Raw genomic sequence first — 19,286 nt, 5'->3', positions numbered from 1 at the left:
ATATCATACAGGAAGGCAGTATCTCCATTTTATAGACAAGGAAACAGCTAAAATAACACACTTCATTTATTTTGCGTAGATGAGGTCCTTAAGGACACGGTTTAGTGACAGTGTTAGGTTAATGGTTGGACTCGATGATCTTAAAGGTCTTTTCCAACCAAAATGATTCCATGATTCATGAAGACAAACAATTTGCAGTGAAGAAAGGTAAGCCTGCAGTGATCTTTCTATTGCCATGGACCATCAGACTTTTCCTCATCTGCGCCCAGCTGTGTTTTCACTCAAAGTTGTCAGACATGGTGGGAAGTCTGGCTCTTGATCTTCAAACAGCAAGAAATGACCAGTATGTTAGAAGATCTCACTGTCTGCAATACACCATTTGCAGTGATGGTGTTTAGTTTTACACACAGGCTGCTGGAAAAGAAACTGAAATCTGCAAATGAAACCAAATTGTATTTCTAGTACATCATAACATGCAGCTTTTTGAGATTCTGTTTTTTAAATAACGCTTTATAAAATAGTAAGAATTTTAATTTTTACCCAAAATGTGGAGATGTCCTTTTCCTTATTATCTAACACTTGTTAACTGTTAATGATAAACTGACATATACAGTACAAATCCTGTCAGGAATTCACATCATGCATTGTAATTTCTTAGTGTGCAAGAGGAAATCTATTTTTATGGACTTGTGTAAACAAGTCAGGACTTTGTACAGCACACAGTGAAGATCAATGTCCAACGACTGTCACTGCTTCCTCCCCAACAGCTCAGCATGCAAGGCTACTGCGATATATCTATGAATGCTGGAAGGGACAAACAGCAACCTTTGATCACTGACTGATAAAGGAGATCTGAGACACTGTAGTATAGCGCACACAGAATTCAGGCTGGCTTGTTGACTTTAGCTGTTCTGATTTTTAAAAAATCCTAAATTCAAAGGTCAGGATGCAAATGAAAACAAATTATCTATTAAACATGGATATGCAGCTTCACGTGTGGAAAGAGCCAAGAATCTTCATAATACTTGATTTTCTCTTTTGTCAGTTCTTTCAAGTGTTTTTAGACTAAGAAAAGGGCAAAAGGATTTGAAACATAAATTTGGATTATAAAGAAATGTCAGATTTATTCAACTGTTTATAGTTCATACATGTTTCTCTCCTAAGGAAATGGAGGGAATCCAGCCAGCCCCTCAAGCGTCACATGTCATTGCCTTCTTTTGCAAGACACTAAGTACTTTAGAGCTCTCAGAGGACTACAGAAAAATTCTGCCAGGTCACAAACTGCTCATATACCATCTGTAATCACTTCAGTGCTTTCCACACCCATTCACTTTATGACCATACATGTCTACTGCACGTCACTAAATTCCTGCTGACACTGCCTAAGTAATTTGTACTGAGCTGGTACAATTTTGTCATTACAGCACGCATAACTGCACAACGTGGACCTCTCGGTTGAACAGGTGGAAGAAAACACTAGAAGACAGTATGGGTTCTGACCATTAAACTCCGTATTCCTAAACACAGATAAGAACATCGATACTGTTACAGATGATAATGTAGTGAAGGTTTTGAAGATGTCTGGGGCACAGAGGAGGGATTCTTAATCAGGTCTCCTAAGAAGGTAGAATGGAATTTTCCTCTACAAGCTAACCTGACATCAGTTCTGCAATATAATAGCGAGATGGATATTTTAAAGTAGTATAATGGTACTGAGTGAGATTGTTCTCTTACCAGTTCTTCCTACCCTTGGGTAATCCTTCCCTTTCAATTTCATCCAAGTAAAGTTTTTCTTTTCACTCTGAAAGTTAATAGATTTATCCCCTCTAGTCATCTTAAAACGCATATCTCTAGAGTGACTTTCTCCACAATAAAGGCTGTAGATCTCATATCCTAGGAAAGGGCTAACAGCTTGTTCTCACTGTGGTAGAACGTGTTTCATTATTGTTTACATTACAGTGATACATGTAACAGGTAGTTCAGAAATGGGACATTACACACACTTCATGTTATCATTCAGGTACCCTGCAGATTTTGCCATACTAACCCAGCAGAAGGTTTACCCTCCTCTGGTGGGGAAGATTTGTTCCTGAGTGCCAATATTTTTCTATGGGCAAGGTAAACCAGGTGAATAAAGGGAAAAGTCCAGCGTCTAATAATGTGAAGAAAAAGTTCTGTGCTTCCAAGAGCAATTTAATTCTATGTGAAAATACAGTTTCTTTGGTACATTATAAAACATTGTTCTGAGCAGCTCCTCAGAGAGCCATAGGCAGCATTTTGCAGCTGCTCTTCAACACCTCACTGGATAATATTGTACATAAATTTGATTGCACTTGATTTTCCCCAGTTTGGCAGCTGCACAAACATAAAACAGAGCAAATGGTGTTTAGGAAAAAATGACCAGAGGGAATAGTTTAACTCATAAATAGCAGAAAAGAACAAGCCCAAACTGTCCAGAAGCTTATGTTCTCTCTCCTTTCTCATTCAGCCTTCAGTTAAATTATGTGAATTTGTCAAGACAACATAGAAAGTATCTCTCAGTATGAGGAATGGATTAGAAAAAATAGTACTGCACATATTGTTATTAATGTAAACCAGTATTCTTAAGTGAACTAATCTTGGTTTAAATTTATTGATAAGTAAGAAGAATATTTCATAGCCTTTTAGAGATCTGCATTTTCCTTTTCAATAGACACGTTGACCATATCAGGCACTGACTTATGGTAGAAGACAAACAATCTCCTGTCTGTCCACTATTACAGCATGTTTTTAACCGAACCCTAAACTCCCAAAGAACATACTGTTGCTGTGAAGTTTTTTAGGGTATGTCTGGACAGACAGCTGCAGACCAACATGAACTCACTCTGCCTTGTCCCTGGGCTGCCAGGGCTGCTCCGGAAGCCATACAGCCACATTAGTCCTTCGCACCGGAGCTTGGGCGTAAAGCCACGCTAATGCGGCTGGACAGCTTCCGGCAGGGACCTGGCACCAGCCTGCCCAGTATGGCTCGTGGGCTCAGTGAGTTTACACCTGCTTGCACCCAGAGCATCTCCTCATCCCCTTGCAGATTTTATACAGGTGTCAGCTATTCAAATGTAACTAATCAGTCACGAGAAACAAAATGTGGTATGGCACAGGCCAGCTGAACAACGACAGAACAAACAATATTCTTCATTAGTGGGATGGTAAAATGCCAATGCATTCCCCAAATGAGAGAACTGTGAAAAAAAAATGATATGGGGAAAAGGGAACTATAATGGAGTATGTTCTAATTAAATATTAGGCTTTAACAGCATGAGTAAGAATGACCCACTCAGGAATCTGAGCAGAAGGATAAGGGATTACCAGAACTGATGGCATTATGGACAGGAATCCCCTTAAAGAAAGACAGTTCTATATTTAGCATACCGTATTTAATTCAGCAACAAAACCTCAATAATACCAAATATTTATTACTACCCCCAAATAAGCCTTCAAATAAATATAATTTTTTATTAGCATACACTTGCTTGTATCAGGCACAACATACTTAGTGGAACAAGCTTTGTATTTTTAAAAAATACAGGTCAAATCAGTTATTTAGATTTTACTATAAAGGGAACAATCTTTAACATTCTGCACACGGAAAAGGATCAAATCTCTGCTAAACATATTTCTCAATTGTCTAGAAAAGTGTTAGTGGTAAATACATTAAAAATGCAATAATTATCCCAAGCTTAAACAAAACAAACTATTTTGTCTAGGAGGAATATCCATTAGGGTTACAAGCCTGCTAGACAGCTGACCAGTTCAGTTCTGCCCTGACAACTCCTTCCAACAAGCAGCCTCAGTGCTTACTGCTAATTGTAGTCTTAGAAAACTCAGCCCTATATGTATTACCAGACAAAAGCTTCATCTTATAAACAAGGAGGGTGATGAAATAAGAGATGCAATATTCTATTACATATACAGGTAGACATATAAGACAAAGAGAACTCAACAGGTTCAGCTGGTGTAAACCTGTGTAACTCTGGCTTTAGCCTGCTTTGCTGAAGAAGCAAGGCCTATGCAGTCAAATCTGTGTGTGAGAACCCTTACTCATAACATTTTAATTTATTTTTCTCTCCAATTATACAGAGGGGATGGAAGGCTCCAAAAGAAAGATTTAGGTTCCTTTAAGGTCTGTGAAACTACATGGGTGAATACAGGAAAGAAATAATCTCTATGCTTCTAGTGTTACCTTCAAATAAGGAGCAGGAGCTGTAAGCCCCAGCTCTCTCCAACCTGCAGCAGACACATTTTGCAGCTTCTTCAAAACCTCAGTCACAACAAGATATGAAGTTGTAACAGAGCAGGGTGCAGTAACAACCTCTCCCAAAAACATAAGTCAATGCAGTTACAGTTAGTAAAAATCAAGTTTCTGGTTCACTGCAAGTCAATCACTACAAAATGGGTAACCTCAGATAAAGGTGATGAGGCAGGGAACGGGCAGAAGGACAAAGAGGCTCTATAGGGAGGTGACAGCAAGTGAGTTCTGGGACAGGAGCTGCCAGCACGGCTGGCACTGCTGTCACAGACGGGATTCCGTCAGAGGGTTTATTTTATCTTTAGCAAATGTGAGGAGATATTAATGGAAAAGCTGAGTGTTCCTCTCCCAGATTTTGCTTCGTGTGGAGCACAAAGACATTGACATCAGAGTTGATTATTTCAGGTATTTAAGAAGTTGAGAAACCAAAGCGATGCAGAGCTATCTCTGCCAATTGACATGTGGGATGTGGCAGGAAAAGGTTATAATTAACCACATTAAAAAAAGAGTAGATACTTCATAATTTTCTGGATAGGCAGCAGTATTGGAAAATGCCTCAGATAAATGGCCTTCTAGGCACACACAGGTCTTCACTGCTCTGGAGAGATTGGACTCTCCTAACGACTCGGGGATCCTCAGCATTCCAGGCAGAGCCACCTCCTGGCCAGAGGCTGCAATACAGCCTGAGCTTCCACAGCCAAGACATGCACCAGGTGGAAGGAAAAGATGGTTTAACAAACGTGAGCACCTTGGGCCAGCTGATCAGCAGATGTCTGTCTAAAGACCTGGAGCCATGGGTTTTTAAACGTACCAGAGGACTCAGAGCAGGATGCACTGAGATTCACCTCTGCCACTGCCCCGTATGTGTGTGCCTGTTTGAAAACCTGAGATATGTGCTGAAAACTTTTGCTTATAAGGGAGAAAATATATTATTTGCATTGCAGCTCTCATATGAGGATCAAGGCCTCTGTCCCAAAGAGAATCAGGGAACTTCAGATTTGCAGTTGATCTTCCAGGCTTGTTGAGAAGATCCCCCTGTCCAACTGCAGAAAGAGCTCGGGGTGTGCAACTACAAATTCAGATTTGGCTCCTGTTCTCTCTGAGCTCTCTTAAAGTTCCCGTTCCCAAGTTTAAAAGTAGTATCTGATGTTTATACATATAAGTACTGTGCATCTGGTAACTAAGCTTTGATTTTGTAACACTCCCCTGCTGAGTATTCCTTAGGCAGATACAAACTGTCAGACTATTTGTTATCATTTCTTTACGCGGCTGATAGAAGCAGCATCCTTTGTTATATGCGGGTGCCTGTTCTCATCACTGAGAAGAGCAAACTATACAAAGAACACTTAGTGGATACCAACAGGTATGACCAGGGCTAAACCTCAGGCAGCGAATCATGGAAATCAGTATATACTTCTTTTAGAGTCACTTTAAGATGTTGTGAAGCTTGTTTATGTAACCAGACAACTGAAATAATATCAACCCCCATCCTTAATGAAGGTCCACATCACAACAAACCCAGAAGCTCATGAAGGGCTCAAACTGGAAGGCTAGTGTGGTTGTTTTTCAAGATTTTTCTGTCTGTGGGAAAACAAAAAGTAAGGCCACAGGTGATCTGAGACATCAGAAAAAGGTACAGGAGCTCTGGGGTACAGCACTTCCAAGTGCTGGGACAGAGTTGGGTACAACAAGGAACTGTGCACTGAAGAAAACAGTCTCCTGTTGTTTGACTGATTTCTTCTGGATTCAAGGAGCTTTCAAAATAAACACAGTTCAATCAGAGATATCTGACTATATCATCAGTTTCTCTTTCCTAATGGATACAATCTGCAAAGTTCCTGTTCCAACTCTCTATCCATTAGCTCGAAGAAGGGATAGTACAAATTTTCAGCCACTTCTGGATAAGGTTGGGTTTGTGCAAGATTTTCTGAACTATTATCAGTCTTCTGAGCCACACACTTTCCACCTTTTACTTCTGCCACAACCCTTCAAGATAGAATCTGGACTTGGAGGCAGTGTGTTTTGCACTGAGTGCTTCTTTTAACCCTCCTTTCTGACCTTCCCTTTTCTCTACTTTTTTTTTTTTTTACTTATTAGTTCATGGAAAAACTTGCATTAACTTTGACTAGGAGAGTAAAATTAGAGCTTGGTGCTATACTCCTGGCTTTCATAAACAATAATACAGAGTAACTGAGAAGATAATTTAAATGTCATTGCTCCCACAGGACAGGCTGAGAATATTCCAAATGCAAAAGAAATTTAGTTTAAATGTGCATGCACACTGGTGAAAACACAGAGCACTGGTTTACTCATTTTATGAAATACGTGTGTGGAAAATACTGTGCTTGTTGTGGGGAAAAAAAAAAAAAGACTGTACAAGAATGTAAGTATATATCTGGAGTATTTTTTGTTTGCAAATCCCTGAAATTTCAGTATGCAATAGCAAGTGATAGTTAGTTTGTTATACAGAGAGGCAGAGTCATGCTGTCTTACAATGAGAGCTAATCTCTTTGAACATCTGTAAAGTTACTTCTCTTTCTTCCTCAGAGGATGGAGGCCATCAGCTCTAACACTGCAGCTCAGAGGTTCACTCCTGGCACATCCGTAGGTGACACAGAGCTGTCACAGTCTATGTCAGAGCAGCTCTTACCTACTGATCTGCTTCTCCTCCTGGCATCTCTAAAAAGCAAGGGGATTTAAAGAACTACACATTTTAGGGAAGGGCATGTGACTCAGCTCCAACACTTTTCTGTTCTTACTATGTCACTTCTTTGTGTGAGATTCTTGTTGTCCTTGGAAAACTCTCCTTTCACCTCTGAAGAAAAATCTAATGTATTTTGTCCTGATGTTCTCCAGCTGCATGGGACAGAACCAGGTATGAGTCTATGCTCAGATCTGGTTCGGTAAATTTTGCTTTGTTACTCTCCATCTCTCCTTATCTCTTCTCTCAGCATTGGGCTGAGAGCTTTTGGCCATCCAACTGGCATTTGTGACTGTAGTCATTTAGAAGACAAGACAAATTTAGAGGAGAGAAAAAGCTATTCTAAGTTAAGCCCACCCACTACAAAGGCAGCTACCATGGACCATCCCTTAGCACAGAATGTAAATCACTAATCCTGCCACCAATAAAGTGGCACCACTAAATGTTCTGCCTTTAATGCACTAAGAAATCACTTTCACTTCCAGCTGAAGCCAGACATATATTATTAGTTCACTGGAGACCCCTTATTTTTTTTCAATATTCATCATACTACAGCACACCTTTCAAAATACTGCAGAAAACTCTAAATTACTGTGCTGCTTCATCTTATTTACCGTGTATTATTTCAATTGTTTAGATTTAAGGTAGGCTTTTTGATAAGGTGTGATATTTATTCCATATATTTAACCTGTAGTTAGCTTAAAGAAAAAAGTCCTCCCATTACAAGGAAAGAAGACAACATCAATTTAAAACCAACCAACCAACCAACCTAAACACTAGTTTTAAAGAAAATAACACCTCTATGAGGTATTGCATAAACCTTCCTATTAATTAAAAACTATGTTCATAGCTCCACTAAAAATACAAATGTACAGCAGTCAGTAATGGTCCTTGCACTTTGACATTAATTCAGTTAAACTCAAAATAGTGGTGATGGCGTGTCATTTAGGAAACTTCAAAAGTTATTGAAACAATCATTGTCCTCACTTACCTTGAGACAACCAGTGGGAGAATCAACATTTTCAGCATCCTCATCAGTAACTCACCAGGAAACTGGAAATAACTAATTTCCTAGAAATACATGGAGAGATGCTTATTGTTTTGAGATACAGACTATCTGCCTCCATGAGTCCTGCTAGAGCTGTGGACCAGACAACATGGGTAAAATCTGCAGCTTCGGTAGATGAGGTGGCAAAGATAGTAGGCTTTAAAAGATCATTTTAAAATTAATTAGAGTACATGTTGTGTTGTAATTCGACAAAAACACATCACATTATTTGTTCTTTTACAAAGGAAAACAAAAATGAAATATGCCGTCTCTTGGGCACTACCTTTAATAGGTTGCCCTGAGTAATCTCTTCGTTCTGCATTTTGTGTGTTTTGCTCGATGTGTATGAAGCTACTGCTTGGACGTAAAAGATGTTCAAACTGCAGTTAGCAGTAGCAGAACAAAGATGTGTTTTAGTTTAGCTACATTTACTAAGTGTCGTATTTTTAAACTGCAATTTACATTCTGCACTCAAACAATGCATTCAGTAATGCGTGTTGCTCTATTCTATCTGACGAACACAGCAGAAAGAAATGAGTGCCTGCAAAGAGCCTGGCTGAAGTATGCTGGAGGAGAAATCCCCAAGTGACTTTAAGAGCATGGTCTGTTAATCATGGGAAATCTCAAATTTATTAATACAAAACGCCATTGGCATAATATCAACATCTCTACCTCTGTACACCTGATGATGAAAAACATTCCCAGCGTTGTCTTTATACATACGTGTTCTGAAGTAGTTTAAAATCCAGTCAATATATTGAACTACCGGTTTTTAACAGGTCTATATTAGTTGCTACCTTTCATCTAACTTAAACACCCGCTATTATTATCATCCATACTTGCGATATAATATGCTTATGCTAGATTTACTAGGTGTCTTAAAGGCCAGAAGCCTTTGCAAACGTATTGTCTGAGAACGTGTGAAAAGACCCAAAGGACAGTGTAGATGAACAGACAAATGAAATTAAACAAATCTAACAAACAAACAGACGTGCTTTTTATCTTCAGAAGTCCACCCTTAAGTTCTGCACGTGGCTCTGTCTGTTGTTACATAAGTGGGGTATTTTCTCTGCAGTGACACACTGCCGTGCCACACATACCTGCTGCGAGAGCCGCCTCGTCCTCAGGAAGAATCCCAGAAGACAGCCAATGGTGACTGACAACACCGAGAGAATGAGCAGACCATTCCTTTTACAAACATCCTTGATCCGAGCGAGGATTGCATCAAAAGCCACTGCCATGCTGTCCTGCGTGCTCTTTGGAGAAGAATCAGCATCCCATGGAGGGAGAATTCACTCGCTCCTCTCGTTCGGGTGGGCAGATGTAGCTCTGGATAGATCAGATCAAAGCACTTCCAGTTCTGCTTAGCTGACCTGCAAGGTCACCCCTCTGCCAATAGCCACCAAGCAAGCAGCTGGCATTATTGTTCCAAATTAATACCAACAATCCTATTAGCGACTACATCATTAAGAGCCTGGAAGAAGATTAGGGGGCTCTGGAAAATTAGAACAGAATGCAGTAGTATTTCTAAAACAAGACCGGTTCAAAACAAAGTGACACTCCTCGGAGAAAGATGGTGATTGAGTGTGTTCCTTGGTCGCCCCAGTTTGGGGTCTGGACATCCAAACCTGGAAAGGTAACAGTGAGAGTCATGGACTGAGATGGGTTAAAGCAACGTTACTGCACTTTTTCTAAAGGGCAGAGCAGGTAACATTTTGAACTGGACTATCACAACAGGGCAAGCTAGGTGAAACTGAACTTCATTAATTAAAGCAGGCTCGGGCTTTTTGTTTTCACGGTGAAAACAGGCTGAATCAGTAGCATAAGAGACACACATTGAACAGAAAATAGCTGTATATTGAAACATGCAAGGACACCTTCTGGCATTTGGCATTTATTATCTTGGAAGTGAAACGATTTCACTTTTCTTCCAACTACTATGTTGATTAGAGTAGGGCCAATTTACTTTCAGACGATTATCAGACTAAGCCGTGGGGATTGCTTTCCTTTCCTTTGTCGTGCCTGTGTTCAATCCCAACGCTGATTTTTATGCTAGTGAGCACCTGATAAAAATACACCACCTTAACTGCCCGCCATGCCGGGCTATCCTATCGAAACATTTCTGTGATTCCGGGGTTATTCAGTGCTTTTATGGAACATATTCAATACAGTACAAAAAATTTGTGTTTACAATATGATATTTCATACTGTAATATGGTGTTTGGTGTTACATGGTCATGTATGAGTAAAAAAGCTCATGAGAGATAAAACTGTTCTCTTTGGAGGCAGGATCGGCATACTGTATGGTCAGTTAGACATACAGACACCAATAAAAGAAAAAAAGGAAAAAATACGTGGAGCCTATGTGCCAAATAAGAGCACTGTCAAAACAAGAGGATCACAGAAAATGTTATTGATTGAAAGAAGACTAATGTTCAGCCGTCTGCATGGGATTCCCCACCGTGCAGGACAAAGGTGCCGGTGTCACCGAACCCCTCCGGGCCGCGCTCTGGTCGCCCCCGCCCGGGTCCCGGGGTCGAACCCCACTCCCCAGAGGCACCACCGTGACCGCGCCGCGCGGTGCCGAGCGGCCGCCCCCGCTCCGCCGGCGGCCGTTGTGAGCCCATCCCCCGGGGAGGAGCGCGGCCGCTCAACGGCACCACCGGGGGGCTGAGCCGGGTGGCGGCAGCCGCTCCCTCCGGCCCCGGGACGGCAGCGGCGGGCGCGGGCGGTGCTTCCCGGTCTCTGACGCGAGCGTCATGGCGGCGCGGCAGCTGGTGCTGCGGAGGGCGGCGGCGGCGGCGCGCTGGCGGCGGGGCTACAGCAGCGCGGGCGCTGCCGAGTTCCTGCACCGCAGCATCGTGCCCACCATGCACTACCAGAAGAGCCTGCCCAGGTACGGCGGGGCCGCTGCCCCGCTCCCTGCTGTGTCCGCCAGGACAGCCCGTCCCGCGGCCTCCTGAGGCGCCGACTGCCGGGGGCCGGGGCCGGGGCCGGAGTGAGCGTCCTCCGGGGAGCGAGCCTCACTGCCGGCCCCGGGGACTCGGGGCAGAGGGCGGCGGCAGGTGGCCGTGTGGGGCCGGCGGCCCTGGAGTGACCTTTGAGGAGACGGGAGAGAAATGCCCTCCGCCCGGGGCTGTGTAGTAGCCGCGCTCGGGCTGTGCTAGTCGCTTCTGTCGTGCGTGCTCTTTTTAAATCACAGTGGAGAGCAATGGTTTTATTTTTTAAAGCGTAAATATTACTATAATCCTACTACTGAAACATCCCTTCGGGTTGCAAAGTAACCTCCATGAGTGTAATTGGATTATTTTAAAGGAAAAGGAGCATTTTCGTGTTTAGGCTGAGGAAGATGACAAAGATACTGACCAGGAAATTTGCAAGAAAAAGTAAATGTTGAACAGCCAGCAGTGAGGGGGGGTCCCAGTGCAGCGGTGGCCACTGAACGAAACCTTCCTTCTATATAGCTGCTTCTTGCTATACGGTTCATGTCACTGTATTCCGTGTAAGGTATTAAGACCCTTCCATGCAATACCTTTGTAACAAGACAATCAAGTTGTCTTTCCAGCTTTTTTTTCCAAGAACCTTATGCTGTCATGATATTTGTCCATATCTTCCTGTTCTTCTTCCCACAAGCAACTTTTGAGCCATTTAGGACAGGAAAGAGGGGAGGCAAAGAGAGACTACTATGTAAGAAACTGAGGCTTCTTTAATGCTCATAAAGTGCATATCTATCTGTTCTTCCTTCAGACTGCCAGTTCCCAAACTAGAAGATACAATTAGGAGATACCTAAATGCCCAGAAACCGCTTTTAAATGATGACCAGTTCAGGTATGGACAGACAAGATAGGCATATTGCAGTGTCGTGTGCTGTTTCAAAGCCAAGTGATACGTTCTAAAAAATATGGTTTGTGACAGGTGACAGCATTTTTATTCTTTTATTGATTGCTGTAGGAAAACTGAAGAACTTGCACATCAATTTGAAAAGGGAATTGGAAGAGAGCTGCATGAGCAACTGGTTGCTCAAGACAATCAGAACAAGCATACAAGTTACATCACAGGTATGTTGGCCTACTGGATATTATAGAAGGAGCCTGTAGATCACCAGGCTTGATAGCAGGCAGCTCATAATGCTACAAATAAAATAGGCTGTAGTTTAAGTTCTCTACTCCATAAACTTGCAACAGCATGCTGTGAGTACTGCCTGTGTCTGTGTTTGAGCAAATTCGGAGACTCCGGTGGAAAGAAGAATGTGCCTCATCTAACTCATATATACCAGAATTCTGGATATTGAAGAAGGAGTATTTTTTCATGAGTTACTTTGAGCTTCCAGGGTTTATCTTTTGTCTTTTTGTATTGGTATTTGTTTAGGTTAATAGAGGAGCTTAGCTGATAACTCCATTAAGGAAACTAAAGCAATGATTTTCAAATAATTTCAAGTTATTTAGCAAGAAAACTGAACTCTGAGGGGGATGTCAGAGAATATGACTAAGCTTTGGGAGGCAGAAGTGATCAGTGCTCTGACTTAAACCCCTAAAACTACGAAACCGTATTATTTTAAAGAGCAAAAGAAAAGGAGGGACAGGCAGAGAAAGATGAGAATAAAAACCAATACAGGGAGACTATGCATATAGTTTTTCATTATTCTTCCTATTGTTGCTTACACTGACTTTCAAATACAAGTGTCTGCTTATGAAAGTATTGGATGGACAGCAACAGAGGTGGAAATATTCAAATATCTATGGAAGGAGAAGTTTGGATATTGCCCAGCAAATGCATTTCCCTCCTTGCTGTCTGTTGAGACTCCCTATAAGGGTGTTACCTACCACAAATGCTGTAGACAATACCAGATTTTTTCACAAAAGCTGGTATTCAGTTTGTTATCTTTTACTTTCCATTCACTTTGAACAACATCTGGGGTTTTAACTGGTGGCTTTATGGTGTTTGTCAACACTAACCATCATGCTGCTTTTTGTCTGTGAACTGTGGGGTGTTTGTATTTCTTTTTGTTTAGTTGTTATTATTCTGTAGGCCTCATAAAAGACCTGTTGCACTTGAAATTGGTTTTTGAAAGTATGTATAGTTGCCTCTGCCCTGGACTTTAAAGTCTGAGGTTAAAAGGGTACCTGATAGCAACAGATGTGGTTTTAAAACTGTAGATGAATGCTCGTTACTCACCTGTGAGGACCCGAAATTAATACACTAGCTTAGGTTCTTGAGTGACCTGTTGCCCTTTTACAGCCCAGCTTGAAGGTTCTACTTGGCAGCGATCCGGGCTTGGAATAGTAGGTTTTTATACATCAGCTGCCTTGAGATGGAGTTGGTGTGCGCTTGCTTCCTTGATCTGCATCTGGTCAGCATGCAATACCAGAGCTTGCTGAGTTTGAAGTTGTTAAAGATGGTGAAATAGAACCTATTTCAAAAATCTCTTCACTGTCTGTGCCCCCTGGATTTTTGTTTGCTCATAGACAGGTGTAAAGGTGTTACTACTTTTTAGAGCTGTGATTGATTCCCTTGGTTTTGGCAAGCACAAAACATTTGGGTCACATTCATGCTTCTTGATATGATGACAGACTAAGAGATCTGTGGGCATCAAATATAATTCTGCTTTCTGAAGCCTGTTCTGGGCCTGGAAGAATAACCATGCAGTCCCTTCTAACCTCATATACTTGCCAGCCTGAGAGACAGATGGTGATGCATCGGTGTCAAACCTTTTGTCCTGTTCTGATCGTTGTAGTGGACAGAAGGAGGTGGAAATGCAAGATAGTAAGTGTAGATGAAGGAATGCTGCCAGGAATGAGGGAGATACCAGATCAAAACCAAAGGTGGTTCTGAAGAGAAGCGTGCCCTCAGTGACAGAGAGCTGCAGAAATGAATAGCTTAAGAGTAGGCGAAGGCATGTTCCACTCCAAATGTGAGGTGTGCATGAAAATGTAGTGCTGAAGAGCTGCATTTTATGTTGCAGGGGTTATGGTTTATGACTGAGCCATACAGAAAACCTGGAGATTGGCCCTTGTTGCTGATGACATTGATGCTGTTGATATGGATTGCTGCAAATACAGTTTTTTTACAATTAGCTAACAGTAACTTTCTTCATAATTGGAGGTGGGGAGAATCCTTGGGGGAATTACTGCATTTGTTTGCCTTGTTTGTATGCACTTCGACAGGTGTTTATTCAAGATCACTGTTGGAGGCAGGGCACTGATTACATGAACCTCTGGTCTGACTCAATAAGCTGCTTTTATATTCTGACCTATTTCTTAACGCTACATTTTCAGGTCCCTGGTTTGACATGTACCTAAAAGCACGTGAACCTGTTGTTCTGAATTTTAATGCGTTTATGTCTTTTAATCCTGATCCAAAATCTGAATATAATGATCAGCTCATACGAGCTACGAACATGACTGTTTCTGCTATACGTTTTATGAAGACCTTCAGGGCTGGTTATCTTGAACCGGAGGTTTTTCACCTCAATCCAGAAAAAAGTGACACTGAGATGTTTAAAAAAATTATCCGATTTGTGCCTTCTTCAATTTCTTGGTTTGGTGCCTACATGGTCAATGCATACCCCCTAGATATGTCTCAGTACTTCAGGCTTTTCAATTCTACACGTGTGCCTAAACTCGACAGAGATGAGCTTTACACAGATGAAAACGCAAAACATTTACTGGTACTGAGAAATGGGAATTTTTATATATTTGATGTTATTGATAGAGATGGAAATATGTTGAAACCTTCAGAAATACAAGCACACTTGAAATACATCCTTAGTGACAACAGTCCAGCCCCGGCCTTTCCTCTTGGCTACCTCTCCAGTGAAAACCGGGATACGTGGGCATTGCTGAGAAAGAATCTACTGGATAATGGCAACGAAGAAGCTCTTCAAAAAGTAGACTCTGCTGTGTTTTGTTTAAGTTTAGATGATTTTTCCGTCAAAGACTTTGTGCACTTGTCCCACACCATGTTGCATGGAGATGGTGCTAACCGCTGGTATGACAAATCCTTTAATCTTATCATAACTAAGGATGGCACTGCAGGAGTTAACTTTGAACATTCCTGGGGAGATGGTGTGGCTGTGCTCAGGTTCCAGAATGAGGTTTTTAAGGATAGCACCAAGGCCCCAGCCATCAGCCCCCAGTCCCAGCCTGCTTCAGTAGACTCTTCTAGAGCCGTGCAGAAACTTGACTTTAAGCTGAATGATGCCTTAAAAGCAGGAATTACCAAAGCCAAACAGAAATTTGATGCCAGTGTGGAGTCACTGTCTCTTAATCTGATTCAGTTCCATGACGGGGGCAAGGAGTTTCTGAAGCAGAAGAAGGTAAGCCCAGATGCGGTGGCTCAGCTTGCCTTCCAGATGGCTTTCCTGCGACAATACAACCAGACTGTTGCTACATATGAGTCTTGTAGTACTGCAGCTTTCAAACACGGTCGTACAGAAACTATACGTCCTGCCTCTATCCATACAAAGAAATGTTCAGAAGCTTTTGTCAGGGAACCGTCCAAACATAGCACAGAAGAGCTTCAGAAGTTGATAGAGGAGTGCTCAAAATACCATGGCCGTTTGACAAAAGAAGCTGCTATGGGTAAGTAGGAATATGTCAAACACTCTTGCTTTTACACTAAAACGTCTATTAAGGTTGCTGTAAGCATTTATTTCACAACTAAATAATTTAAATTTGATGGAGGTCTAATGTTAATGTAAACTTGACAAAAACAGTAACAGAAGGCTGCAGTTTAAAATGCATTTTCTAAGACTCCTTTCCTGATGGAGGAGAATGCCTCTGTGCTTCTCTCTTTGCTGTTGATGTGTTCAGAATTTTTTGTTACTTTAGTTTTTGTCTTTATAGCAGCTGGGCTATTTGAAGATTCAATACATATTTAGTGCATTTTGTACTCCCCGACACAACCAAGAACTTTGGCTTTATGTCTGATGAGTTACTATCTTATCCCTGCAGGGGATAAAGGCTTCAAGAAACAAACTAATTCTTTGGTTGTGCTTCTCCTGGTATTTTTCTAAATGCTTTCTTTTGAGTTATGCTTCCCAGAAGCGTAACTTGTTGTACTGTTTCAGTAAAATGGACTGTTGAACATTACCCCATAGAGTATAAAATTTGCTTCCTTTGTTGAGGCAAGGTCCTCTTCCTCCTTAGATTTATACATCTTAGAGAAGCCTTTCTCTGTTTTAAACAACCTGGATATGTTCAGATAAACAGTTCATCAAAGAATGAGATGTATTATTAAAATTGTCTGTTAACATTGCACGTTTGTTTACTAACATGATTCTTGGTTGAGGCTGGCAGGAAAACAGCAAGCTCTCATTTCCTCAGATACATGCATTTGAAGTGCAGAATGCCTGGGTTCTGAAAAACAATTCCTGCAAGTACGAAAATAAACCCCAGCTCTATAAACCTCCTCTTTTGTGGCTGAAAAGCAATGTGATGTCAAAATAAGTGAGTTTCCTTCCCACAAAAATAATCTCTCTAATACTTGTTATTTTATTTTAACAGGTCAGGGATTTGACCGACATCTCTTTGGCTTGCGCTATTTAGCCTCATCCAAAGGTGCCACACTGCCTGATTTCTATCAAGACCAAGCATATGCTCGGCTTAATCACAACATAATTTCTACAAGCACGTTGATTAGCCCCGCCGTGCAGTTAGGGGGGTTTGGCCCGGTGGTGTCTGATGGCTTTGGAGTAGGATATCAGGTACACGATGATTTCGTAGGTTGTAATGTTTCCTCTTACCCAACTAGGAATGGTAAAGAGTTCCTTCAGTGTATACACAAGTCACTAGAAGATATCTTTAATGTTTTAAAGGGCAAGAAAATCAGTAGTTAAGACTTAAAGATATTGGAGCACTTTACATTTGCAGTACAAAATGCAGACTCTGCCTAATTGGCTACAAATCAGTGTTCAATGTGTCTGAGACTGCCCAGCTTAATTGGCTTCATTTATCTTCACTGAACTTGAATACTGCTAGATTCTATTAAATTTGTATCTATTTTAAAGAAATCAAGTACAGACTTTGAATGCACATTTCAGGAATTGACAATGTCAAAATTAAGTAGCAGATCCATCTGTTCCAACAGCTCACATGTTCTTAAACATCGTTATTTAAAATACAAAGCAGTTACTGTGTTTATGAACTTGAAATGTCTGTGTTCCATGAGTGTTCAGACAGACAACAGCACTGTGATACCACTCTTAAACTGTTAGCTTTTAAAGAAATATATGCAATAATTTTAAATATGAAGGAGTGGTTACATTTGCACTCTTGCAGTAAGTTGCAGTAAGTAAGTAGCTTGTCACACTTTCCTCTTTACACTTGAATTGATATTGGAAATGAGTGTGCCTCAACTGCTTGAAGCCTTTCCACTGTAACAGCTTTTTGAGAAACAGAAAATGAAGTGGGAGGCTTTCAGTAACCTGAAATCACCGTGTTGTTAAATTGATTGGAAGAGAGACTATTGTAATAAAACTATATTAATAACTGCAAAGTTCCTTTATTGCCATATCAAAATTGTACAGTATGGGTAGTCCCTTTATCAATAGCTCATTTCTTAAAAAGGTTGAAAACAATACTACTGAAAACATGTTGCAGTGTTGGCTCTCCCTTTCCATACGTCAAGTCTGTCCAACAATCAGCTTTTGTTTTGCTACATAAACCTGTGCTCTTGTGCCTTAAAAAAGAAAAAAACACTTCTCTTTTTTGATTTTATCTTCCCAAGTGTCTTCTTACTGTGGAAAAGTAACCTCAATGGTGTGTTTTCCTGTTTCCTTCTAGAACTTTGGATGTCATTTATTGTAGCAAATGCCAGTCCTAGGGTGTAGAGCTGTGTCATTAACGTATTAGGGCTTGTTGCAGCAGTTCTAAAGGATTGCAGGAGAGCTTAAGCAGAGACATCAGTGAAACTTGGTGATGCTGTGGGTGTGAGGTGAAGCTGATGCAGACAGCTCCTTGTGTGCTGTTCACAACTGGAACTCTGCCAGCTACAAAAGGGGAAGGAGCCTTTGTCTGGCAAGACACCAAAGGTGCTCAGAGTTGCTGCGATTCCAACAGAGATGCCCTTTTTGCACAGAATTTGCTACGTACGGTATGTGTAACCTGAACTCCTCTGCCTTCTAAACCCCGATGTTTTCCACCCTGTTTTTCTTCTGGGAAGATGAGTTTTTCTCTGGAGCTGAACAGCACAGCAGCACTTGCTTCTGCAGCTCCATGTAAAACTAATGCAGCTCATGTCTGTCAGCACAGCCCACCATGACCTTGGCAACCAAATATATCAGCAGAATGTAAAAGTCCGAGCATGTTGCTTGGATGTGACAAATGAGGTTCAGAAACCTACTTGCCTTTACTCATCCTCTGGATATCTTACCTGCCAGGTTCTCCCAGTGTCTTTTTTGTCACAGTAAGTATAAGCAATACCCTATCTTGAAGTGTGAACTGCAAGTGCTAGGAAAGGGAGAGGCATGCTTTAAATATGTAAGCCCAATGGCTTATAAACTTTTTGTAGTCAGGGCTGCTTCCTCTGCAACCTGTAATGTGCGTTCTATTTTTCAGCTGGAAAGGATTATTGAAAAAAGTACTTTAAAACATACCACAATCTTGCTTATTTAAACAAAGAAAGGACACAGATCATTTGTGGGGGATGAAGCAAATAATATATTGGGAAACAATAATTAGACTAAAAGCCTTTGAATTTAATTCACTAAAGAAAGTTTTGGGGTTTGTGTTTATGATTGGTTTTGTTGTATTTTTCTGTTTGTTTTTTAACATGAGAACAGCTGGCAAGATTGTGAGCACAGTTGCCAAGTAGAGAGTCTTGTCTTTAACTAGAAATGAGTGAGGTTTACTTAATGACACACTCAGATTTTCAGAAGATGTAACAGCTATGTGTGTCAATAGCAGTAAAGCTTATTAAGTGTTCTCAGTAAACTCACCTCAGTGTCTTTACCTGAACTGGCAGAAAGCTATTAAAGATGTACCTTTTCACTTGAACAGTGAATGCAGTCCCTTTACTAATGCTCATTGCCGTTTCCTGATGATAGAAATGGTGAGTGAAAAGACCTTATTTGCTTATGTTAGAAAATCAAATGTGGGTAATTCTTGGTGACAGGCTATTAAAAACTTAAAGGCAGTAAGTCTTTTAAGTACTTGTTGTTGATAGAGTGGTTAAGCTACAGTCCATCACAACCATATATATTCCCAAAAAAGACAACATTAAGAAAATGGCACAGTTCAGTCAGGTGTATGTGC

General features: G+C 41.1%; 2 protein-coding genes across 3 annotated transcripts in view; one reads left to right on the top strand and one right to left on the bottom strand.

Annotated features, from left to right (window-relative positions):
- SLC1A7 (solute carrier family 1 member 7) overlaps window positions 1–10,638 on the bottom strand; it is a 50,711-nt gene extending 40,073 nt beyond the window's left edge. The window contains exons 1-3 of the mRNA XM_005498872.3: window positions 10,496–10,638; window positions 9,135–9,662; window positions 7,978–8,057 (exon numbers count right to left, since the gene is read on the bottom strand). Of these exons, the coding sequence (XP_005498929.1) occupies window positions 7,978–8,057; window positions 9,135–9,275 (221 nt within the window). The 5' untranslated portion in view covers window positions 9,276–9,662; window positions 10,496–10,638. The remainder of the gene's footprint in view (window positions 1–7,977; window positions 8,058–9,134; window positions 9,663–10,495) is intronic.
- An 89-nt stretch (window positions 10,639–10,727) lies between these two features.
- On the top strand, window positions 10,728–19,028 carry CPT2 (carnitine palmitoyltransferase 2). 2 transcript variants are annotated; one of them, XM_065072147.1, is made up of 5 exons: window positions 10,729–10,930; window positions 11,782–11,862; window positions 11,986–12,092; window positions 14,310–15,614; window positions 16,539–19,028. In XM_065072147.1, the coding sequence occupies exons 1-5, from the start codon at window positions 10,794–10,796 to the stop codon at window positions 16,868–16,870; spliced, it is 1,962 nt and encodes a 653-aa protein (XP_064928219.1). In that variant the 5' UTR covers window positions 10,729–10,793; the 3' UTR covers window positions 16,871–19,028. The 2 variants fall into 2 exon arrangements, with proteins under 2 accessions (XP_064928220.1, XP_064928219.1); XM_065072148.1 differs by lacking the exon at window positions 11,782–11,862 and having other exon boundaries at window positions 10,728–10,930.
- Window positions 19,029–19,286: the final 258 nt, after the last annotated feature.

Source organism: Columba livia, chromosome 8, assembly GCF_036013475.1.
Source record: "Columba livia isolate bColLiv1 breed racing homer chromosome 8, bColLiv1.pat.W.v2, whole genome shotgun sequence".
NCBI lineage: Eukaryota > Metazoa > Chordata > Aves > Columbiformes > Columbidae > Columba > Columba livia.
The sequence above is the reverse complement of the archived record's forward strand: the minus strand, read 5'-3'. Positions and strand labels throughout refer to the sequence as shown.